At 44.4% G+C, this 21,813-nt stretch overlaps 1 protein-coding gene across 1 annotated transcript in view; it reads left to right on the top strand.

Annotated features, from left to right (window-relative positions):
• LOC141104966 (uncharacterized) overlaps positions 1 to 21,813 on the top strand; it is a 54,989-nt gene that overhangs the window by 25,248 nt on the left and 7,928 nt on the right. The window contains exon 8 of the mRNA XM_073594776.1: positions 6,187 to 6,191. Coding sequence (XP_073450877.1) covers positions 6,187 to 6,191 — 5 coding nt within the window. The remainder of the gene's footprint in view (positions 1 to 6,186; positions 6,192 to 21,813) is intronic.

Consider the following 21,813-nt stretch of genomic DNA (forward strand, 5'->3'; position numbering starts at 1 on the left):
ACACAAACATCATCACCACACTATTCAGGTGAACCTCATTGGCTCCTCTCTTATAGATGGTAATTACTTGCATCACGCACAATGTGCGGGGCTTTAATTCTCCCCACAAGCGAAAAAAGGCCTTTACTACTTACAAACAATTGGGAGCCAAAATTGTCTTGCTGCAGGAAACCCATTTTGCTACAAATAATCACCCTACTTTTTTTCATAGATCATACAAACAAACTTTCTTCACCCATTATCAGACCAAAAGTAGAGGTATAGCTATATTGTTACATAACGCATTCCCTTTAGAAGTACAACAGGTATATAAGAATCCTGATAGCAGATTTCTTATTATTAAAGGAGTGATAACAGGAAGGGATATAACAATTGCAAATGTTTATGCACCTAATGTAGCACAAGCCTCCTTCTTTGCCACCTTTTTCAGGACTCTTGAAAGATACTCTTCAACACATATGTTTGTAGGGGGAGATCTTAATCTTGTAGCCCACCCCCAATTAGATAGAAACACCACATCTCACACCTCGGGCAGCTTTTCCCAAAACCATGACTAAATCTTTACAGTCCTTCCAACTGGCTGATGCATGGCGAGCACATAATACAGGGGCTAGAAACTACACCTTTTATTCTCACCCTCACAATTCTTTTGCCAGACTGGATTATATTTTTTGCACTCCCATCATTCTGGCCAATTCTCTTAACTCGGACATTCTGGTCTGTCCATGGTCGGACCACAATATCGTTACTCTTTTGACCTGTAGTTCTTTTGACCTGCGTTCCTGGCTTTGTTGTGAGGATACAGTGTTGTTGACACTGTCCTCCACCTTGCGACCCCGGCGGGCATGCGCAGTCCGCCGGGGAAGCTAGACGTGCCAGCGGGTGTAGTGGGCGGGGCCGCGCCTCATCGCGGATGCTCGCGCATGCGCGGTGTGGACTCGGCGGCGTTCACTCCACCCGGGGGGCCATCCTGAGCGCGTCTGTCCCTCCTCCACCAGAAACAGCTGTTGGGTGTTTACATCAGCAGCTGATTGGTGGGGAGGGCTTCATATACCTTTACACAGCTCAGACCGAGCGTCCGCTCTTGTGTGCAGGACGCTGTCGGTCTGAGCTGATGTCCAACTAAGTACTTTTAAAAGTAAGTATCCCACTATACATTCTACTGCCTATTTAAGTCATATGCTGTTCAAAATAAATACACTATTCTTGCCTCTACTTTATCCCCATACTGTTTAATTTTCAATAGCACACTGCTGCAGCTGTGAGAGATTCTCCACAGCTACAGCCGATATATTTTTTGTTTCTTTTCTCCTCTGTTCCCCTCTTTTCTTCTCTTTCCTTTTTCCCTTCTTCCCCTCCTCCCCCCCCCCCCCCTTCTTCCCGGTCCCCCTTCCCCTCCCCCCCCCTCCCCCTTTTTCTCCTTTCTTCCACTAATTTAATTAGTATTCTATCTATCATTACTATTCTACTTAGGATAATCCAGACTTATCTGGACTATATTAATTTTATATACCCGCATCTGTTCACACATCCCTATTGGATAGATTATTTATCTAATGGTATCCTTACATCTTTCCTTCTCTCTCCTATACTATTCTTTTTCAGCCACTCAGGATATATATACTTAGACCAGTCATTTCCATCACTCTCTCCTGAACCCCCTATACTAGCCAGATCAGGTATGTAGTACCCCCATTATTATAGGAAAACCCCCCCCTTTTTTGCTTTGCAAAAACAAGCATTATCATAAATCATTTATCGGTCACTACATATTTCTACTTTTCTACGTTTTACAGGACCCGCATTTGGCCCCAGTGGAACTTCAGGTCTTAAACTTCTGTATGTCCCACCTAGGTGGGCTTTTTCCTCTGGTTTGAGGAGTTATACCTATCCATATATAGCTTTACTCAGTTATACCTGCTACATATGAAATACTATGACGATGGGTATGATAATTAATCTATACTGATCACAATCGGGAAACACGCTGGATGGGCAGACAGTGTCAGCGCCTCTGTTTTTAACCCTTTGTTTGGAATGCGAAGATAGCCTACATATTACCAATGTGAGTGCAATGGTATTAAAATACGTTATGTAACTTTATCTATAGAGCTTATTATGTACGTATACTTATGATCTCTTTGTTAACATATTTCCAATTTAGAAACTTTTGCTATAACTCACACCCACACCCACCCCTGAAGAAGGAGGCTTATTATCTCCGAAACGCCTCGGGTGCAAAGATATTGGTATCAATATTCAACATATGGATAATTGTATAAATCGCATTCTCTTCATTGTTTGTTATAGCCATATTTGTTGATGTTTTTAAGATGTTTTTGAAATGAATAAATAACTTTTTTATGTATTACATACCTTCTCCTATATCTATATATACGTGCCTTTAAAGTCCACCATTAGGGGAACCCTCTCTCTTTTCGTTTGACTATTTAAAATTGGATGTGGCACACTTTTGCAGTTAATTGACCGACTAACAATCCCTGTCTCATATCGTTACTCTGACCACCACTCTCATTGGCATGTCAGACACTCCTTACTCCTGGCGTCTAAATGACTCCCTACTTACTAGCTGATCCCATCACAAGACAGGAAATTTTCACTGCTATACAGGAATACTTTCGGTTGAATGCCACCCCTGATGTATCTTCTAGTACTTTGTGGGTAGCACATAAAGCTGTTCTGCGGGGTAAACTCATTAGCATAGCCTCTAAGATAAACAGAGAACGATGGCAACAAATATACACTCTCACAACAGAACTAGACAAATTACATAAGCTACAAACGGGGAATCTGACTCTGGCTAATGCACAATTGGTAGCCCAAAAACAACTTGAGCTAGATACCCTTTTGTCAGCAAAAACGGAGAAAGCTCTTCGTTGGTCCAAAGCTAAAATTCTCCTACATAGCAATTCGGCCTCCTCTATGTTTGCTCGTAAATTGAATCAAACTATACATCCTCCACACTTATACATACTCCGCAATTCTGCGGGTCATATGGTCTCCCACCCTAAGGAAGTTCTGACTGTGTTTGAACAATTCTACTTCAACCTACTCTCTCATTCCCCCTCCTTCCCAACGCAAACATCCCATGATTGGCTTTCCTCACTACCATTACCTTCTTTATCACTTTCTCAAATAGAAGCTCTGAATGCTCCTTTTACAGAGGAAGAAATATTGGCAGTAATTAAATCCTTGAAACGTTCTGTCGCCCCAGGTCCCGACGGGTTTTCAGCCATTTACTATAAGCACTATGCCTCTATTCTAACTCCACGATTGACTACCATGTTTAACAACGTCCTAAAACGCGAATGTTTACCGACTGAAATGACCTTGGCCAACATGTCACTCTAACCAAAGCCCCTCAAAGACCATATTCTCCCACAAAACTACAGGCCGATTTCGGTCATTAACAATGATATTAAAATTTTTAGTCGTGCTCTGGCAGATAGATTAGCTAATATCATTGAAACCTTGACTTCGGCCGACCAATCAGGCTTCATTCCACATAGGCTTATCACAGATAACATCCGCCTAGCCCTGAATGTTCAGCAAGATGCTAACCTACACAAAAAACAGGTCCTTCTTTTGAGCCTTGACATAAATGAGGCATTTGATAGTGTCCTCTGGCCTTATATGCTTTCAGTTCTAAAACAGATGGGTTTCAGGGACAAATTTCTCTGTGGGGCGCAGGCCCTTTATAATCAGCCTAAAACTAGAATTAAATTACCAGGGTGCAACTCTGATTTTTTCACACTGGGCAGGGGCACACACCAGGGATGCCCTTTATCTCCCCTATTATTTGCCCTTGCATTAGAACCCCTGGCAATAGCCATTAGACAGCACCCAGATATATCTGGTTATCCCCTTGGTTCTTCCCATTTCAAACTCTGTATGTATGCAGACGACGTTATGATATTTCTGACCCAACCCCAAATTTCCCTTCCTAATTTATTCGTTTTACTGAATAAATTTGCCTCTATATCTGGACTTACGGTGAATATGACCAAATCCACAGCTCTCCCCATTAATTTACCCCCTGCCCAGTGTGAATTGCTCCGAGGATCCTTCCCTTTCCAATGGTCAAATGATAAAATCCCATATCTTGGCATTTTTATCACTCCACACTTTTTGTCTCTCTTCAATGCTAACTATCCCACATGTGTGACCCGATTACGAAATCTACTTAAAACCTGGAGTTCGTACCGTATATCTTTTTTAGGCAGAGTCATGGCAGTAAAAATGACCCTATTACCAAAGCTTTTATATCTTTTCCGTTCCCTCCCTATCAATATCTCAAAAACTTATATTGACGGATTACAGCGGGAGGTTAATAAATTTATTTGGCAGAATAAACGGCCCAGATTCTCAAAACACATTCTGTATAAATCCCAATCCACGGGAGGTCTGGGTTTACCCAACCTTTGGTTCTATTTCCTAGCAGCACGATTTTCACAGACAGCGCAGTGGAACATTCCGGATTCAAGGGTGCCATGGGTAAAATTTGAATCCATTTCCATTTTGCCCTACTGCCTCCAGTCCATATTGTGGTCACCTTCTAATGTTACACATAAGTTTACTCCCCTCAACTTGAAAGTCTCCCAATCTCTCACACTCTGGCACCGTTATAAAACTAGACTTGGACTGATTTCACCAGCCCCTCCGGCCTCATCCTTCCTTGGGGATCCACTGTTTACCCCAGCATTTCATCACCCTGAGAACTTTGCTTGGTGGAAATCTAATTCTTTGACTACCTTAGCAGAACTCCAACTTGGAAATACATTTGCCACATTTGAACTCCTCCGCACACATAAACAAATACCACTACGGGAATATCTCCGCTTTATGCAAATAAGGCATTTTTATATCTCCCATTACAATCTTGCCCCTTCCGCTCCTTCTACCTCTTACGAACAGATCTGCCGTGAAAATCCAAGAGGTAAAGGTCTAATTTCTACCCTTTATAAAACTACATTGGAATGGGGTTTCTCAGGTGATCTTTTATATAGGACCAAATGGGAAACCGACTGTAATGAACAATTTACTCAGGAGGACTGGGAGACCATGCTAGCAAATCTCCGTAAAGCTACCAAATCACTAGCAGTTAGGGAAACAGCCTATAAGGTCCTCACTAGACTTCATATAATGTACCCTGGAACATCGGGACTGTGCTTCAGAGGCTGCCTATTACCGGGCACATTCAAACACATATTTTGGGATTGTAGAACTCTAGCCCGGGTATGGGAAAGGGTGACTGCGGTCGCCTCTGCAATCTCCGGAACCCCTCTGAGGCTCACGCTCCCGATGTGTTTACTTGGAGCACCTATCCCGGGAATCTTGCGCAAAGAGGAATGTCTTATACACACGATATGTATATCCACCCTCTGGGTCATTGCCCTTCACTGGAAATCCCCAGTTGTCCCCCTAACCTCCATCCAAGATAGAATTGATATGATAATGATTATGGAGAGGATTTTGTACACTTTACAAGACAGAATGCACTTATTTGATCGTAGATGGGAACCTTGGAAATCCCATAAACACATTTTATTGACACAAAGCTAGGAACTGCATAATGTACCTAGACCATGTATAGATTATACCTTAATGTATGGGTTTTTTCATGATATATTCTGTACGCTTTTTATGTCACAACCCTTTCTGTTATTATGCTTTGGATACCATTGATTATGATGTACATTGATACCAGACTGTAGATTTTATTCTTTTGTTTATTTCTTAAACAATAAAAATAGTTTGTAATAAAAAAAAAGGGTGTTCCGCGGCTTTCGAATTTGCTGTGAACACCCCAAATTGTTCGCTGTTCAGCGAACGGGTGAACAGCCAATGTTCGAGTCGAACTCATGCTTGACCCGAACATAAAGCTCATTCCTAGTAGCTGGTATATCCAAAAGGGAAAGAAAACCAGGGGGACACCCCAGTAGCTCACTGGGGTGTATGGGTTGGGAAGGCTCTGTATGAGAGCAAACACAGCATCCCTCAAATAGCTGACTGTAGAAAAAGGTGAAAAGAGAGCCTCACCTGCAGTAATTACTAGGGACCATGCAGCTTATAGATATTTTATTACACAAAAATATCAAATGGTAATACAAAAAACACCGGATAAAAATCCCACCACCAGCACCTCAGTAAAAAATTTAAAAATAGACATCGTTGTCTGATCAAGCTGCATCTTGATCAGACAATGTTGTCTACTTTCAATTTTTTTACTGAGGTGCTGGTAATGGATTTTTACCTGGTGTTTTTTGTATTACCATTTGATATTTTTGTGTAATGAAGTTCCCTTATCTTTAAGCTGCATGGTTCCTAGTAATTACTGCAGGTGAGGCTCGCTTTTTACCTTTTTCTTTATATCCAAAAGGGGTAGGTTTATATGCAGATAGTTTTGTGATGTGCTTGGCATTATAGCTCCCTCGTGGCTCCAACAAAAAACGACTACAAAAAAATACATTCTACTACTCCACCCAAGTATGGGAATAACACATATGTGAGACATTTTTAATGTTTGAAACGATTATATATTGATTTTTTAAGGGCTTAACCACATAGAGAACCCCAAAGTCCAAGGAGTACCTTCAGACTTTTAAGGAGTGCATCACCCTTCTAAATATGTTACTATAATGATAAGGAAAATGTAGTTCTTTTTGGCTGAGGAGCAGTTTGTGATTACTTTGGGCTGTTCTGGGTTTCGCCGGCTGCAGGTTTGATTATTTCCCCTTGACTTCTGAAGGATTCTAGAATGTAGTGAGCTGGATGAAGCAAATCAGCAGCCCAGCTGATGTTCTTCTTCAGGTCTTCATCGTGGTCCCAGCTTGTCCAGGGCTAGGGGGGCTACTTCTGAGGATCCTTTCTAATCAAGGGATTTCACTCAGGATCTTGTCTGGAGAGCTCAGTGGTGAATGTTGGACTGATATTGGAAGGGGGCATCAAGTTATGCAGAAACATTGTGCGTACGGACCACAGACCAGGAAACCTCTAGATTGTTTTATTGAGCCAGAAAGAGTGACTGTTGCTGCGTGCCTGGCTGTCTGTGCATTAAACTGGGGAATGAACTTTGTGCGAACAGGGGCTCCTTCGGGATGGGCACTACAGGGTATAGATAAAACATTTAATTTCCAGACTGCCTATCACATTTTGGAGACTATAGAGCACCAGGACAGTAGAAATGCCCACAAAATTTGGAAAAGTAGACTTTCTAAGATGTATAGTAAGACGCAAAGTGAGCTTTTTTGAAGTTGTACATGTTTGCCATAATCTTATTTAACACATTTGTCGTTGTAACAAGTTATTTCTAACATGCAGCATGGGAATACTTCCAATCACACCCATAAAACACACTCCTCTACTCCTCCCCAGTATGAGGTTGCCACATATGTGAGACCTTTACAGAGCCTAACCACATAGAAAGATCCAAAATCCAAGGAGCACCCTCAGGCTTTCTAGGGTCAAAAATGACATCTAATTATCTTACCTACCTATCATATTTTGGAGGCCCTGAAGCACGAGGACAGTAGAAACATTCACAAAATTACCACAATTTGGAGAGGTAACACCCCAAGTTATTTCATAACCCTGTGCATTAAGGCCATTGGTATTAAATAAGAAAAAGAGGTTATAGGCGCAGAGGCTTGGTCATAATACCTAAGCAGGGTAATTATAAGGTATACAGTAAGTCCAAAAATGTCCAAGGCACTAGGGCAGGCTTCTTGGTGGAGTTTAGCAGACTCTGAATATACAAGGACAAAAACAAAAGCAGAGAAGCGCCTCTGAGTACAGTAAGACTTTGTATTTTAAAAGACCCCCCAACAGGGCTACTTACAATAGATGGGTAAACAACAGGCCCACCAATAAGTGAAAGTCCAGGACGCCAGTTGGAGCAGGCCGCGGGAGCTGCTGGTACCGCCAGATGGAATGTGACAGAAGTCCCCGTGTGGAGGAGGAAGTTGGCCGAAGTCCTTCCAGAAGTGGGTGGGCAGCCAGGAGAAGGATGACGCAGGCAGGGCTCGGGGTCAGAATGCAATGCGCTTTGGAGCATGCGCTATACCTTATAGAGGCATGCACGCTCCCTTCTCCAGCAAATGACAACACCTAATGATGTGATACAGACCAGCTGGCCAGAAGTTTCCTGCCAGCTTGTGGAGAGAACTGAGCAAGGTACAGTATATACATAAGAATTAAAAACACTGGTAAATCTTGTAACACATATACATACATAATAAAAAAAAATGATACAGGATATATTAGATAGACATATGTGCAAATAAATCATTACTTGATAGTAGGGATGAGCCGAACACCCCCCGGTTTGGTTCGCACCAGAACCTGCGAACGGACCGAAAATTTGCACGAACGTTAGAACCCCATTGACGTCTATGGGACTTGAACAAATCAAAAGTGCTCATTTTAAAGGCTAATTTGCATGGTATTGTCCTAAAAAGGGTTTGGGGACCCGGGTCCTGCCCCAGGGGACATGTATCAATGCAAAAAAACTTTTAAAAACGTCCATTTTTTCGGGAGCAGTGATTTTAATGATGCTTAAAGTAAAAAAAAAAAAAAGTGAAATATTCCTTTAAGTATCGTACCTGGGGGGTGTCTATAGTATGCCTGTAAAGTGGCGCGTGTTTCCCGTGCTTAGAACAGTCTCTGCACAAAATGTCATTTTTAAAGGAAAAAAAGTAATTTAAAACTGCTTGCGGCTTTAAAGGGGTTGTAAAGTTGTTTTTTTTTTTTTTTTAAAATAACAAACATGTTATACTTACCTTCACTGTGCAGCTCGTTCTGCACAGAGTGGCCCCGAACCTGGTCTTCTGGGGTCCCTCGGCGGCTGTTTCAGCTCCTCCCCGCAAGCATTTACCACCTTCATGCGAGCTCCTTCGCACGGTGGTGAGTGCTTGCGGGCGCGCTCCCGTGATACAGCCGGCGGCTATAGCCGCTCGCTGTATCACTCGGCCCCGCCCCCCGGCGCGCCGCATCATCGGATGTGATTGACAGCAGCGCGAGCCAATGGCTGCGCTGCTTTCAATCCATCCACTGCAGCCAATCAGCGACCAGGCTGAGCTGCAATGAAGCTGACGAGGACGAGGAGCGAAGATTCGAGGCGTCAGGTAAGTAAAACGGGGGGGCTGGGGGCGGCGGTACTGTCAAAAGTTTTTTCACCTTAATGCATAGAATGCATTAAGGTGAAAAAATTTTTACCTTTACAACCCCTTTAATGTAATGTCTGGTCCTGGCAATATGGATAAAAATTATTGAGAAAAACCCCCCCAGCCCATTACCAGGCCCTTTGGGTCTTGTATGGATATTAAAGGGAACCCTGCACCCAAATTAAAAAAAGAAAAGGCGTGGGGCCCCCAGGCCCTATATACTCTGAACAGCAGTATACAGGCGGTGCAAACAAGACAGGGACTGTAGGTTTGTTGTTAAGTAGAATCTGTTTGTAATTTTGAACTGGTACATTTTTAATGTGTTTAGCTCCAGCAAAAAAATCTATTTTAAGCTTTTTGGAAAACATAGGGAAGGGTTATCACCCCTGTGACATTTGTTTTGCTGTCTGTGCTCCTCTTCAGAAGATTTCACCTCACTTTTTGTCCCAATGACAAATGTTTTTTGAAAATTTGGTTTTTTTTTGTGAAACAAGGATTGGTGATAAAGCATCAGTGGAAAGGAGAAAAGTTTTTCCCATAATAACTCTTACAGGAGAGAATATCCCTTCCTAGGGGTAGATTTCATCTCACTTGCAGTTGTCTCCTTCCGTTTGCAAGTAGGAGTCTTTGTAAGTTAGATGTTTGAAAGTAGGGGCCTGCCCTACATACTCAGCAGAAATTTGGGCCTTAGGTGTTGTTGTTACCACAACACTGTAAGCCCTCACAGGACCCTGCTGTGAAATATTAGATCAAGAATTGTAATTACATGCCCCTGTTGAACAGGGGCAGAAAAATTGGGCCTTTGGTGGTGGTGGTGGTGCTGGTGCCACAACACTGTAAGTCCTCACAGATACTCTTGGTGGGCACGGAAACGGGCCCTGCTGTGAAATATTAGATCAAGAATTGTAATTACATGTCCCTGTTGATCAGGGGCTGAAAAATTGGGCCTTAGGCACTGGTGCTGGTGCCACAACACTGCAAGCCCTCACAGATACTCTAGTTGGAGCACAGGAACTAGCCCTGCTGCAAAGAATTGCATCAAAAATTGTAATTACACGCTCCTGTTAAACAGGGGCTGAAAAATTGGGCCTTAGGCACTGGTGGCAGGACTGGCGGCGCCCAGAACCAAAAATGTTCTTACAAGCTATCATCATGATCATTGAGGAGGAAGATAATAATTACTCAGTATAACAGGATAGTCACTCAGCATCAGCATAGGCAGTCTTTGAAGGGATCTGACATTTCAAAAAAATGTATTCGGTTACATCAGCATCAGGTGCTTGGTAGCTGGTGGTGATCCAAGACTGATTCATTTTTATGAAGGTCAGTCGATCAACCGAGTTGGTGGACAGACGCACCCTGTGATCGGTTACAAAGCCTCCAGCAGCACTGAATGTGCGTTCCGGAAGAAAGCTGGATGCAGGACAGGCCAGTAGCTCAATTGCATACATTGCAAGCTCTTGCCAGTGATCCATCCTCAAGACCCAGTAACCCAGAGGATTTTCGGTGGGAAAGGTGTCCAAGTCAGATCTTGCCCCTAGGTATTCCTGCACCATGTAAAACAGACGCTGGCAATGGTTGCTGGAACCGATCATACCTTGGGGCTGCAGACTAAAAAATTGTTTGAACGCATCGGTCAGACGGCCACCTTCTCCACCGCTCCTTCTTTGACTCACCGAAGCCTCAGCAACACGTTGTCCAGAAACAGGAGTTTGTAACCTCCCAGTCTCTGGGAACGCATTGCAGAGACCTTTCTGCAAGGCCTCCCGAAGATGTTTCATCCTCTGCTCCCTCTGCAATGGCAAGATAAGGTCCGCAACCTTACCCTTGTAACGTGGATCAAGGAGGGTTTTCAGCCAGTATTGGTCCTTCTCCTTGATACCACGAATACGAGGATCCTTCCGCAGGCTTTGCAGGATCAGGGAGGCCATGCAGCGTAGGTTTGCTGAGGCATTCAGTCCGGAGTCCTCTGGGTCACTAAGGATGACATGATCCGCAGCCACCTCCTCCCAGCCATGTACAAGTCCATGTGTTTCTTGGGACTGTAAGTGATCCCTTAAAGACTGCTGCTGATGCTGAGTGCCAGGCTCCACCTCCATACTCACACAATCCTCCTCCTCCTCGTCCTCTTCCTGTGTGATCGGCGGGCACGCAGGGACACTGTCTGGATAAAGGGGGCCTTGAGAGCTAAGGAAGTCCTCCTTTTCCTGCCTCTGTTCTGCCTCAAGTGCCCTGTCCATTATTCCACGCAGCGTGTGCTCCAACAGGTGTACAAGGGGGACAGTATCACTGATGCATGCAATGTCACTGCTCACCATCCTTGTGGCCTCCTCAAATGGTGACAGGACAGTGCATGCAACCCTGATCATGGCCCACTGGCGTGGGGAAAAAAAAACAAGCTCCCCTGACGCTGTCCTGGTGCCATAATCGCACAGGTACTCATTGATGGCCCTCTTCTGTGTGTGCAGCTGCTGCAGCATGGCCAACGTTGAGTTCCACCTGGTGGGCATGTCACAGATTAGGCGGTTCTTGGGCAGGTTAAATTCCTTTTGGAGGTCTGCCAGCCGAGCACTGGCATTATATGACCGGCGGAAATGCACACAGACATTCCTGGCCTGCCTCAGGACATCCTGTAAGCCCGGGTACCTGCCCAAGAACCGCTGCACCACCAAGTTAAGGACGTGAGCCAAACAGGGGACATGGGTCTTTGTCCCTGTCGGAGGGCGGAGAGGAGGTTGGTGCCATTGTCGCAAACCACCATTCCTGCCTTAAGTTGGCATGGCGTCAACCACCTCTGAACCTGCCCCTGCAGAGCTGACAGAACCTCTGCCCCAGTGTGGCTCCTGTCTCCCCAAGCACACCAGCTCAAACACTGCATGGCATCTTTTGGCCTTCATATTTGCTTAGCCCCTTGAACGCCTACGGAGCACCTCCATATATGGTGTGGCTGTGGCATCAAATAGAGCTCGACACATTTTGCGGGTATGCCCACTCATCAGGAGCAGATGCGACATGAAAAAAAATCAGGAAGAATGGATCTTTGAACTATATGGGTGGTTGAACCAACCACACTTACCAACAAGGACAGTGAATGCGGCATGCGGTAACTGGCAAAAGGTGAGCTGAGAGCACAATTTCGCCACGGGAGCTGGGGTGACAATATATCGGGATGCGGCACCAGATAGTGTTGGGAAGTACAAAATGTAAGAATAATCTCCATATGGCAAATAATAATGATGTGTAGCTCATCAAACAGGGATATCTGGGAACAAAATATTGAGTATGTGTATAGTTATAACAATATTAAGTTATACATCAGTAATGAATACTAGACCTAGTATAGCTCTGAAGGGGATGATAGCTGCAATTAAATTAGTACAACTTACCCCAATGCCGCATCAAGGCAAAACCATCAAAGCAATATGGCTGGTGTGCAAAATCCCAGAAGGAGACTAGCTGTGTAGACAGCTAGCTCCAAATGGGGGGATGAATATATGCCACCCATGCCACGTAAGTGAGCCAGTGGAGGGAGAGGGTCCACACCTGAAATGAGCGTTCACTCAGTAAAAGGCGCGAAAGCTCCCTCTTAATGAAACACGAGGGTGTTGACGCTGAACGTCGGCCTGATGATGTCATAACTGTTGTCACACGCACGGCGTAGGTGACGTGGCACCGATGCGCGAAGAGGCGCCCGCCCGAACCTCCCAAGCACAAGAAGTGCAAGGGGAGGACCCACTGGACGCATCGCAGCTCCCGCACAAAGAAAAGAGCACATCGCCACCCGGGTGTCCAATAAACCACAAAGACGCACAACACTGACCAGGTGGCAAGCAGGAATTGGACACCTGGACATAAACAAAAATGTGAAATCGCTAGAATGGTGCCGGGAATGTTGCCTATAAATAATGCCATGAACACGACTGATAAATATAAGTAAAAAAGAACAATATGAGTAAATGTCCCTAATAAATTTTAACGGCAACAGCGTAATGTAAAAACAATTTTATTACATAGAAACATTTATATATATATATATATATATATATATATATATACAAAACATTGGCATAGGTAATAAACATAACACAGTAAACACAATAAAAAGCTGAAAAACAGCTGTACTGATGTGCATTGGATAAAGATGCTTGTATAGTCTTCCACGAAGGCCTCCCCGTTTCGGGACTGAAACAGACCGTCCCTTCGTCAGGGGAAACTCGTGGGACAAGCTCTTACTGTGAAATACAAAATTAGAAAGAAATATATAATAAATGCATCATTTCATACCGCATAACATTGCCATAGCATTGCATAAAGAATATCAAGTCTGTGAACACAAAAACAAGAGAAACAGCCTACCCAAGCATGTCAGTGTTGTGTTTACTGTGTTATGTTTATTAACTATGCCAATGTTTTGTATATATATATATATATATATATATATATATATATATATACATTTTTCTATGTAATAAAATTGTTTTTACATTACGCTGTTGCAGTTAAAGTCCCATTACCTTTATTTGGGGGTATTTTTTCACTTACCGATCTAGGGATGTTGGCAACATACATGATCTAGCTGGATGGTAACCTTTTTCTATATGTCCCTAATAAATAAACCTTTACAAAAAGGCACCCTATCAGTGAGGGCAAACCTCACACAGGGACGACAGGGGAACACTGCCAAACCCAATCTTCAATTGCTTCCATCCCCATGCACAAGGAAAAAAGAGGAGGCCACCTTAACTGGAATGGCCCACCTAGATGTGCCAGGGGATGAGTTGGGATTGTCCACCACCAAATCTGCGGTGGAAGGGTCAGTTGCTTCAAGAGTCCTTTTTGCAATGGGAACGACCTCCTCGGAGCTTTCACCCAAAGTATCATATGTTAGTCTTTTGGGCGGGTGAATAACCCTTCACTCTCCCTGTTCTTTAGGTTCTGTGGTTACAGGCACACTGGTCTCTTATTCCTGCATATCAGCTTCAGCTTCCTCCTCAATGAAGGATGGAAAGTCTTCGGGGTCTGCTGTCAGCAGGGAAGATTGAGGGTCTTCCAACTCTACAAAAGGTGGACTTTGAGGTACAAACTCAGGAGCCTCTGGCCTGAGATACACCTCAGTCACTTTGCGAGGAGAAGAAAAGGGGGGGGGGGTGGCAGGCCCTGGCATTTGAGACAGCCACAGACAATCTCTCTCTTCATCCTTGCTGTTTTCATCTTCAGCAAGGGGTACAGACTGAGATCTAGTCACTGGCCGGGATCTTTTATATAGAATTGAATAGAACATTATGTGAGATCTAACGTTAAAACCACTTCATCTTACCTGATCTAAAGAATATCTATTAGTCTGAATGATTTTTGGCCAGAAAATTGCATGGGGGGGGGGGGTGTTGCAACCTGTCCTTATGTACCACCTAATATTTCTATTCTTATGTGGAATATCTCTGAAATTATGTGAGATCTAACATTAAAACTACTTGATTTTACTTGATCAAATGAATATCTATTAGCCTGAATAATTTTTGGCCAGAAAATTTGATAAGGGGGGCCAGCCCCCCTCATTAGTCACTTAATAAGTCTCTAATCATGTGAGATCTAACGTTAAAACCACTTGATCTTACCGGATCTAACAAATAGCTTCCAAAATAGCTAATTATTTGGTCCATTTTTTGATAAGGGGGGCTGATGACAGGTTAGCCCCAGCAAATAACTGTTAATATTGATTCTTCTGTGTGAGATCTAACGCAACAACGGTCGATTCCAGGTTATTCACTCTCCTCCCTCTTTTTACCTCTCATCATTCGAAGCCCACTGTATACGTCTATTCTCTCCTACTTCCCTAAGAATTGCTGAGATCTACCAGCCCCCTGGACCATTATCGACTTTCCTTGATTAGTTTTCTGCCTGGCTACCCTACTTTCTCTCTTTGGAAATTCCCACAATCCTTCTCGGTGATTTAAATATTCCTGCTAAAACAAACACTCCTGCTACTTCTAAACTTCTTAGTCTAACCTCTTCATTTGATCTGAAGCAATGGGTACAGGCTTCTACTCACTCTGATGGCAACACCCTTGACGTTGTATTCTCCTACCTATGCACTCCATGCAACTTCTCTAACAATCCTTTTCCTCTCTCTGAATATCACCTTTTTTTTTTTTTTTTTTTTTTACGCCACTTCAGCTAACTTAATCCAGAGACAGCTTTCAGGTTAGTACTCATATTTGTCTCTAACTTAGTTACATCATTGTGGCTTTTCAAATTCCTTTTCTCTTTCCTCTTTTTTTTTCCCTTTTTTTTCCTTCTTTGTATTCCAAGCTTAAATAGTCATATTATTGCCAAATTTTAACACATAGAACACATATCTAATACATCTAGCCCAGCCGGCCACAATCCTCTTGTTACTATTATACGTGGCTATAGAATATTGCTTTTCTATCTAATATACCCTTTCCCCCCGCCCCCCATTAACCTGCCATTATTAAGCTCACCTAATTTCAGGGCACACCCAAGATCTAGCTGCAGTTCTGTACATTGTTCCCTCATGGCTTTAAGACTCTAAGCTACACCCGATTCAACATCTCTCCCTTGTTAGGAAGATGAGTGCTCTCGACTCTAAAGCAGCACTGTTAGAGGACATGGCATTGCTTGAACCCACAGGTTCCATAGTCTCTCAAACCTGTTATAGTTACCTAATCTAGTATAGAATGTCCTTTCATTCCACACTGTAGAGTTGACAGTTCCAACCCAAACTTCCGGGGTCGGAGGTGTTCTTGATTGCCAGGATTGTGCTATTAGTTTTCTAGCTTGAAACAGACATCTTGCTACCACTACAGCTGTGCTCCAATCGCTCGGCCCGGTATTAACATGTCCCAGCACGCAAGTCTTAGGGTCAAACTCTAAGTTGGTGCTAAATATGGTATTTATTTTCTTTAAAATCTCGGACCAGTACCTAACTAGTTTTGGGCACCTCCAGACCATGTGGATTAAGTCGCCAGATCCTCTACATCTAGGGCACTCATCGTTGGTTCTACGACCCAACATAAACAGCTTTTTTGGTGTATAGTAAGTTCTGTGCAGCAACATCAGGTGGGAAGCTTTTTGTGCTGGGGAGACCGACACTTCTGATCCTAGCTCCAAAATCCTTTTCCACTGCTCGTCCGTTATCTCCCCCACATCAGCCGCCCATCTGTCCCTACCCCCAAGGAGGCCTACCTGTGTATTTCTTCTCTTTGTTAGTTGGTTATATACCTCTGTAATTAGGCCCTTGGTGGACTCAGATTTAATTATTGTTTGTAATAGTGGCATCCTACACCAATTGGGGGGTTGTCTGTTAAACTGCTTGCTCAGGGCATGCCTAATCTGTAGATAACTATAGAAAACTTGACTTGGTAACCCGTACGCCTGCCTCAAATCCTCAAATGATTTCAGGGTAGCCCCCTCATATAATTGTACCAGCCGGTTTATCCCACAATTTTCCCACATCCTATTTCTTTCAACAGATAGCAATTCATGCAAGTGCTTATTATTCCAAATTGGCGAATATTCTGAGGTTCCTTTGTACCCCATTATCCTCTTGACTGTTTGCCAAACCCTAGTGACCAATTTAAACATCAGAATCTCTCCTTGCAGTGAATCTGCCTCCAGCGCCTCCACTAATGAACTGTGTAGGCTCCCCTGTAGGATAATTTTGGCACACTTACTTCCCCCTCCCTCGGTAGCGCATCCCCCTAGTTGTTGTAACTGGGCTGCCAGGAAATAACTAAACGGATGTGGGACCCCCAGTCCCCCCTCCGTGGCGGGGAGCTGCAGTTTTTGTAGTCCAATCCTGGCCTGCCCTTTTTTCCATATTAGCTCCCTGAAGAGGGATTGGATTTTTTTAAACCACTTCTCCCCAATCCATACTGGGGAGTTGTGGAGCAAATATAGCAGCTGCGGCATCCATACCATTTTGATCAGATTGACTCGACCCGCCACAGACAGACTTTCTTGAATTTTAATAAGAGAGGGACCAAGTTGTCCTCAATAAACGCACCAGGGTCCTTGGACATCACGACACCGAGATACTTAATTTTCCCCGTTACTTTCAATTGGGGCAGGCACGTCGAGACAGGGTTGGCCAGTGAGTCAATCGGCATGAGTGACGATTTCTCCCAATTAATAGCAAGTCCCGAGAACTTGCCGAAGTTCTCTACCAGTTGCATCACTTTCTCCAATGAGGAGGTCGTGTCCCCCAAGAAAAATAGGACGTCGTCCGCGAAGAGCGCTATTTTCTCTTCCACCCCCTTTCTATGGAATCCCTGCAATTCGGGTGATGATCTCACTGCTCCCGCCAATGGCTCCATGGCCAGAACAAACAGTAGGGGGGACAAGGGGCAGCCCTGTCTTGTCCCTCTTTCGAGGGGGAAACTTTCTGAGTATTCGTTGTTTATCCTGAGCCTTGCCCTTGGGTGGTTATATAGAATTTTAATCCAGCTAATAAATACGGGCCCAAATCCAAACCTCTCTAGCACCCTCCATAAATATTCCCACTCCAGGGTGTCGAAGGCCTTAGCAGTATCCAAGGACAGAATGGCTCTAGATCCTGCATTTTTTGTTGGTACCTGGAGGTTCAAATATGCCCTTCTAATATTAGTGCTGGTAGACCGACCGGGGATAAACCCCGATTGGTCCAGATGCACAAGTTTTGCGATACACTTATTCAGTCTGGATGCCAACACCCTTGCTACAATCTTGGCATCTGAGCACAGCAGTGATATCAGTCTATACGAAGAGACTTCCAGTTGATCTTTCCCCTCCTTTGGTATCACTACTATATCGGCCTCCGACATTGATGAAGGTAGCCTTCCATCCTTTGTCGTCTGTTCCAGCACTTTTAGAAGTTCCGGGAGCAGGACCTCCCCATACTTCCTGTAAATCTCCAATGGCAGCCCATCGGGGCCCAGAGATTTCTGGCCTGACAACTCCGCAACTGCCTTTTGTAATTCCTCCAAGGCCAAGGGGGACTCCATCTCACTCCTATCCCTCTCCGTGAGTACGGGCAGGTCTATCCTTTCTAAGAATCCGTCCATATCGCGCCGGTCCGAACCCCGCCGCGATCTGTACAGGTCTCTATAGACCTCAGCAGGATTAGATGTAATCTTTCCAGCTGGTGTCTTAATTGAGGAGATGACTGATGAGGATAAATTTGACTTAGTTAAAAGTGCAAGCATCCGGCCTACTTTCTCCCCTTCGCCAAAGTAGTTTTGTTTCTGGAAGAGTCTCTTGTTCTCTGCTCTTCTATTGATTACTTCTTTGTACTCTTGTTGTTTCTTAAGCCAAATTTCCTGCTTTTCAGGGGTTGGATCTGCCACGTATTGTGCTTCTGATTCCATGGCTTCCCTACTAGCCCTCGCCTCCCATTCCCTTCACGATTTCTTTATTATAACAACCTGCTGATGTAGTAGTCCCCGGAGGTATGCTTTTAGGGTTTCCCACACTACCCCTGCTGATGCTGTACCTGAGTTAATTGTTACAAACTCTTTTAGTTTGGAGGTTATATCTGCTGGGCTACTTATCAAATCCAACCATAGCGGTTTTATTGTCCACCTTTTCTGACTAGATCTAATATTTAAGTTTAAGGTCAAAGTCAAAGGTGAGTGGTCCGATATTCCCCTCGGCCTATACTCTATATTTCTAATTAGTCGCAGGGCTTCAATGTTACCCACTGCCATATCTATGCGCGAAAGCGTAGAATACGACCCTGAGTAACAGGAGTACTGTCGAGCTTTTGGATTGTGTGATCTCCACAGGTCGCACCATCCGATCTCTTCAAGAAGTTGGCCTAGACGCCCCTCTGGTACCCTTTCCGCCCGGGTCACGGGCGGAAACCGATCCATGTTATTATCCAGGACTGCATTGAAGTCCCCCACCACTACTATCGGAGTATCTATCTCATTATCCACAAACTCTAACAGATCCAACATGATCTCTGTTTTAAACGGAGGGGGAATGTAAACATTTGCTATAACCAAAGGCCTATTTTCCACAACGCAGCTCAAAAAGACATAGCGTCCCAACGTGTCTATCCTGGTTCTCCTGCAGGAAAATGAAATACCTCTCCTCACCAATATGCTTACCCCTCTTGAATAAGAGGTATGAACTGAATGATACTGTTCTTGGAATTTATAACTCCGAACATGCGATTTAGTTTCATTAGTAAGATGAGTTTCCTGCAGGCAAACCAGTTCGACCCCATAGGCCTCCATTATCGAGAACACCGCTGCCTTTTTAACAGGATCGCCCATGCCCCTAATATTCCAAGAACCTATTTTTAATGTTTTAAAAGGCATCTAAGGAAGAAAAACAAAAATAAAAAATGAAAAGTAATAAAGAGAACAACGCCCTAAAAAGAAAGGGTGATTCGTTTGTGTCTTTGTGTATGCAAAGCTTACCATCATCTCTATAGTTGTGTCAAACAAAAAAGTGAAAGGGGGGGAGGGCGAGGGACCCCCGCGTCCAGGGACCACCCCCCCTCTCCCCTTATATTATTTAACTGCAAATACAAACCACATGTGCAACTATATTTTGTTTTTGTAAACCCCCTCCTCCTAGATACACGTGCCTTACGTTCACCCCGTTGCCTAACCTTATATCTCGCTATAAACGCCCCTCCCCCCCAACTTCTACCTGACCCATCCCCCTTTTTCCCCCCACCCTTTTTCGTGTCCCCCCCTCCTGCCTAACTAGGCTAGCCCTAGGGGCTGTGCTTGTGACCTTTTTCCTCCCTCCCAACCATTCAAGAGAAACCTCCCCACTCATATACGGACCAAGTACTTTGTGATGCATTTTCAAACCCCCCCCCTCCCCCCCTCCCACAGCCCAATTCCAAAACACCAAAAAAGCATATATACCTAATGAAACCACATCCTTCATCCGTGCTTCCATCCAACACACCCCCCCTACCTCCCCTCCCCCGTGCCATCCACTATATGCTGTATACAGGAGAAACAAACACGACTAAAAAAAAAAAAAAAACTGAAATAACTCAACCAGCCTTATATAACCCCTAACTCTGCAGGTTCATTTTGTTGTCTTCGAGCCATTTTGTTGCCCCTGACGTTGTATCAAAATAATGAGTAGCCCCTAGGGCAGTAATACGTAAACGTGCCGGATACAGCAGGGCATATTCAATTTTATAGTTCCGTAAATTGCGCTTGATGTCCCTAAATTCGGCCCTTTGTTTCTGCAGGTCTGGAGAATAGTCGGGGAAAAATAAAATTTTAACTCCGTTGTGCAGAATATCCCCCTTCTCTCTGGCCCTGCGCATCAATGTTACATTGTCTCTGTAATTAAAAAGTTTCATAATTATTGGTCTGGGATACCCCCCTGGTGGCGGGGCCCTAGTTGGCACTCTGTGGGCTCTTTCGATAGTAAAGAGGTGAGAAAAAGTTTCCGTCCCGAATATTCCCCTAAGCCAGTTCTCCAAGAACTCCTCGGGGTGGGGACCCTCGGTCCGCTCCGGTAGGCCCACCACCCTCACGTTATTCCTGCGAGACCTATTTTCCATTTCCTCCATTTTGGCTTTGTGCAAGCCAATCTGCGTTTTCATTGCTTTGAGCTCTTGCTTCAATGGGGTCAAATCATCCTCGGCCTGGCTCAACCTCTCCTCTAATATGGTTGTTCTAGCAACAGTCCTTTGCAGTTCTTGGCTTACTGTAATTAGTTCTTCCTTTAACCCCTTCAGCTGGTCGCACAGATCGCTTAGGGAGGCTTTACAGGAATTGACAGCGCATAAGACGTCTTTCAGTGTGGGCTCTGCTGTTAGTGATGTATTTTGCTCGGCGATATTGCTAGTTGCCATTCCTGAGGGCTCACCTGCAGAGCTTTTACTGCTCGCAGTTTTTGTAGTGTGTATAGCCGTCGGTCCTTTTCCTAGGCTCTTCCTATCCCCAAGGCCCCCCACATGAGATTTCTCCTGCTGCTGTTGGGTGCTTTTAGATGGTGATGAGGTAGAGGGGTGCGCAAATTTTTCCAATTTGGCCGCTGCTGCTGCTGCTGTTAGGTTCCCCTTTTCTTTTGATGAACGAGTCGTTTGAGAGCTGGTATTCTCCTGCTGCTGCAGCTCCTCTCCCTTTTTTTTAGTCATAGCTTATTGTGTAATCCGGGGGGAACAGTTATAGGGATTTAACAGCTCGACAAGTTGACCTTTCCCTTCCCCTTTTTTTTCTCTTCTCCTTTTTTTCTTTTACCCTTCCTTCAGATCAAAATGTTAACACAGTCCCACTAGTGACTTTCTAACATTCAACTGCCACTAGGACTAATGCCCAGCCTAATATTACAAGTAGTTAAGTACCATTAGGTTGTTGTAAAATCAGCGTCTGTTTTAATTACACGTCTCGTCACCAGCCAGCAGGTTACCTCTCTCCCTCGCAGGGACAAGCCTCTATGCAGTCATAAGTCAGGCTGCCTAAGTCTCAGCCCTTGCACTTCAGAAGCAGCAATTCAGCCCTTAGAGGGGGAGGAAAAACAGTCCGTCTCTTAAATGGCCAAAATAAATGGTACCTTGGTACTGCCAGACCCCCTGGGCAGTGCAGGGACGTTCCCAGTAGTCGCTTCCTCTGCAATCGGCGAATGCCGTCCCCGCCGCCTCCTCCCGCTA

This window comes from Aquarana catesbeiana, linkage group LG08 (assembly GCF_042186555.1).
Source record: "Aquarana catesbeiana isolate 2022-GZ linkage group LG08, ASM4218655v1, whole genome shotgun sequence".
NCBI classification, from domain to species: Eukaryota; Metazoa; Chordata; class Amphibia; order Anura; family Ranidae; genus Aquarana; species Aquarana catesbeiana.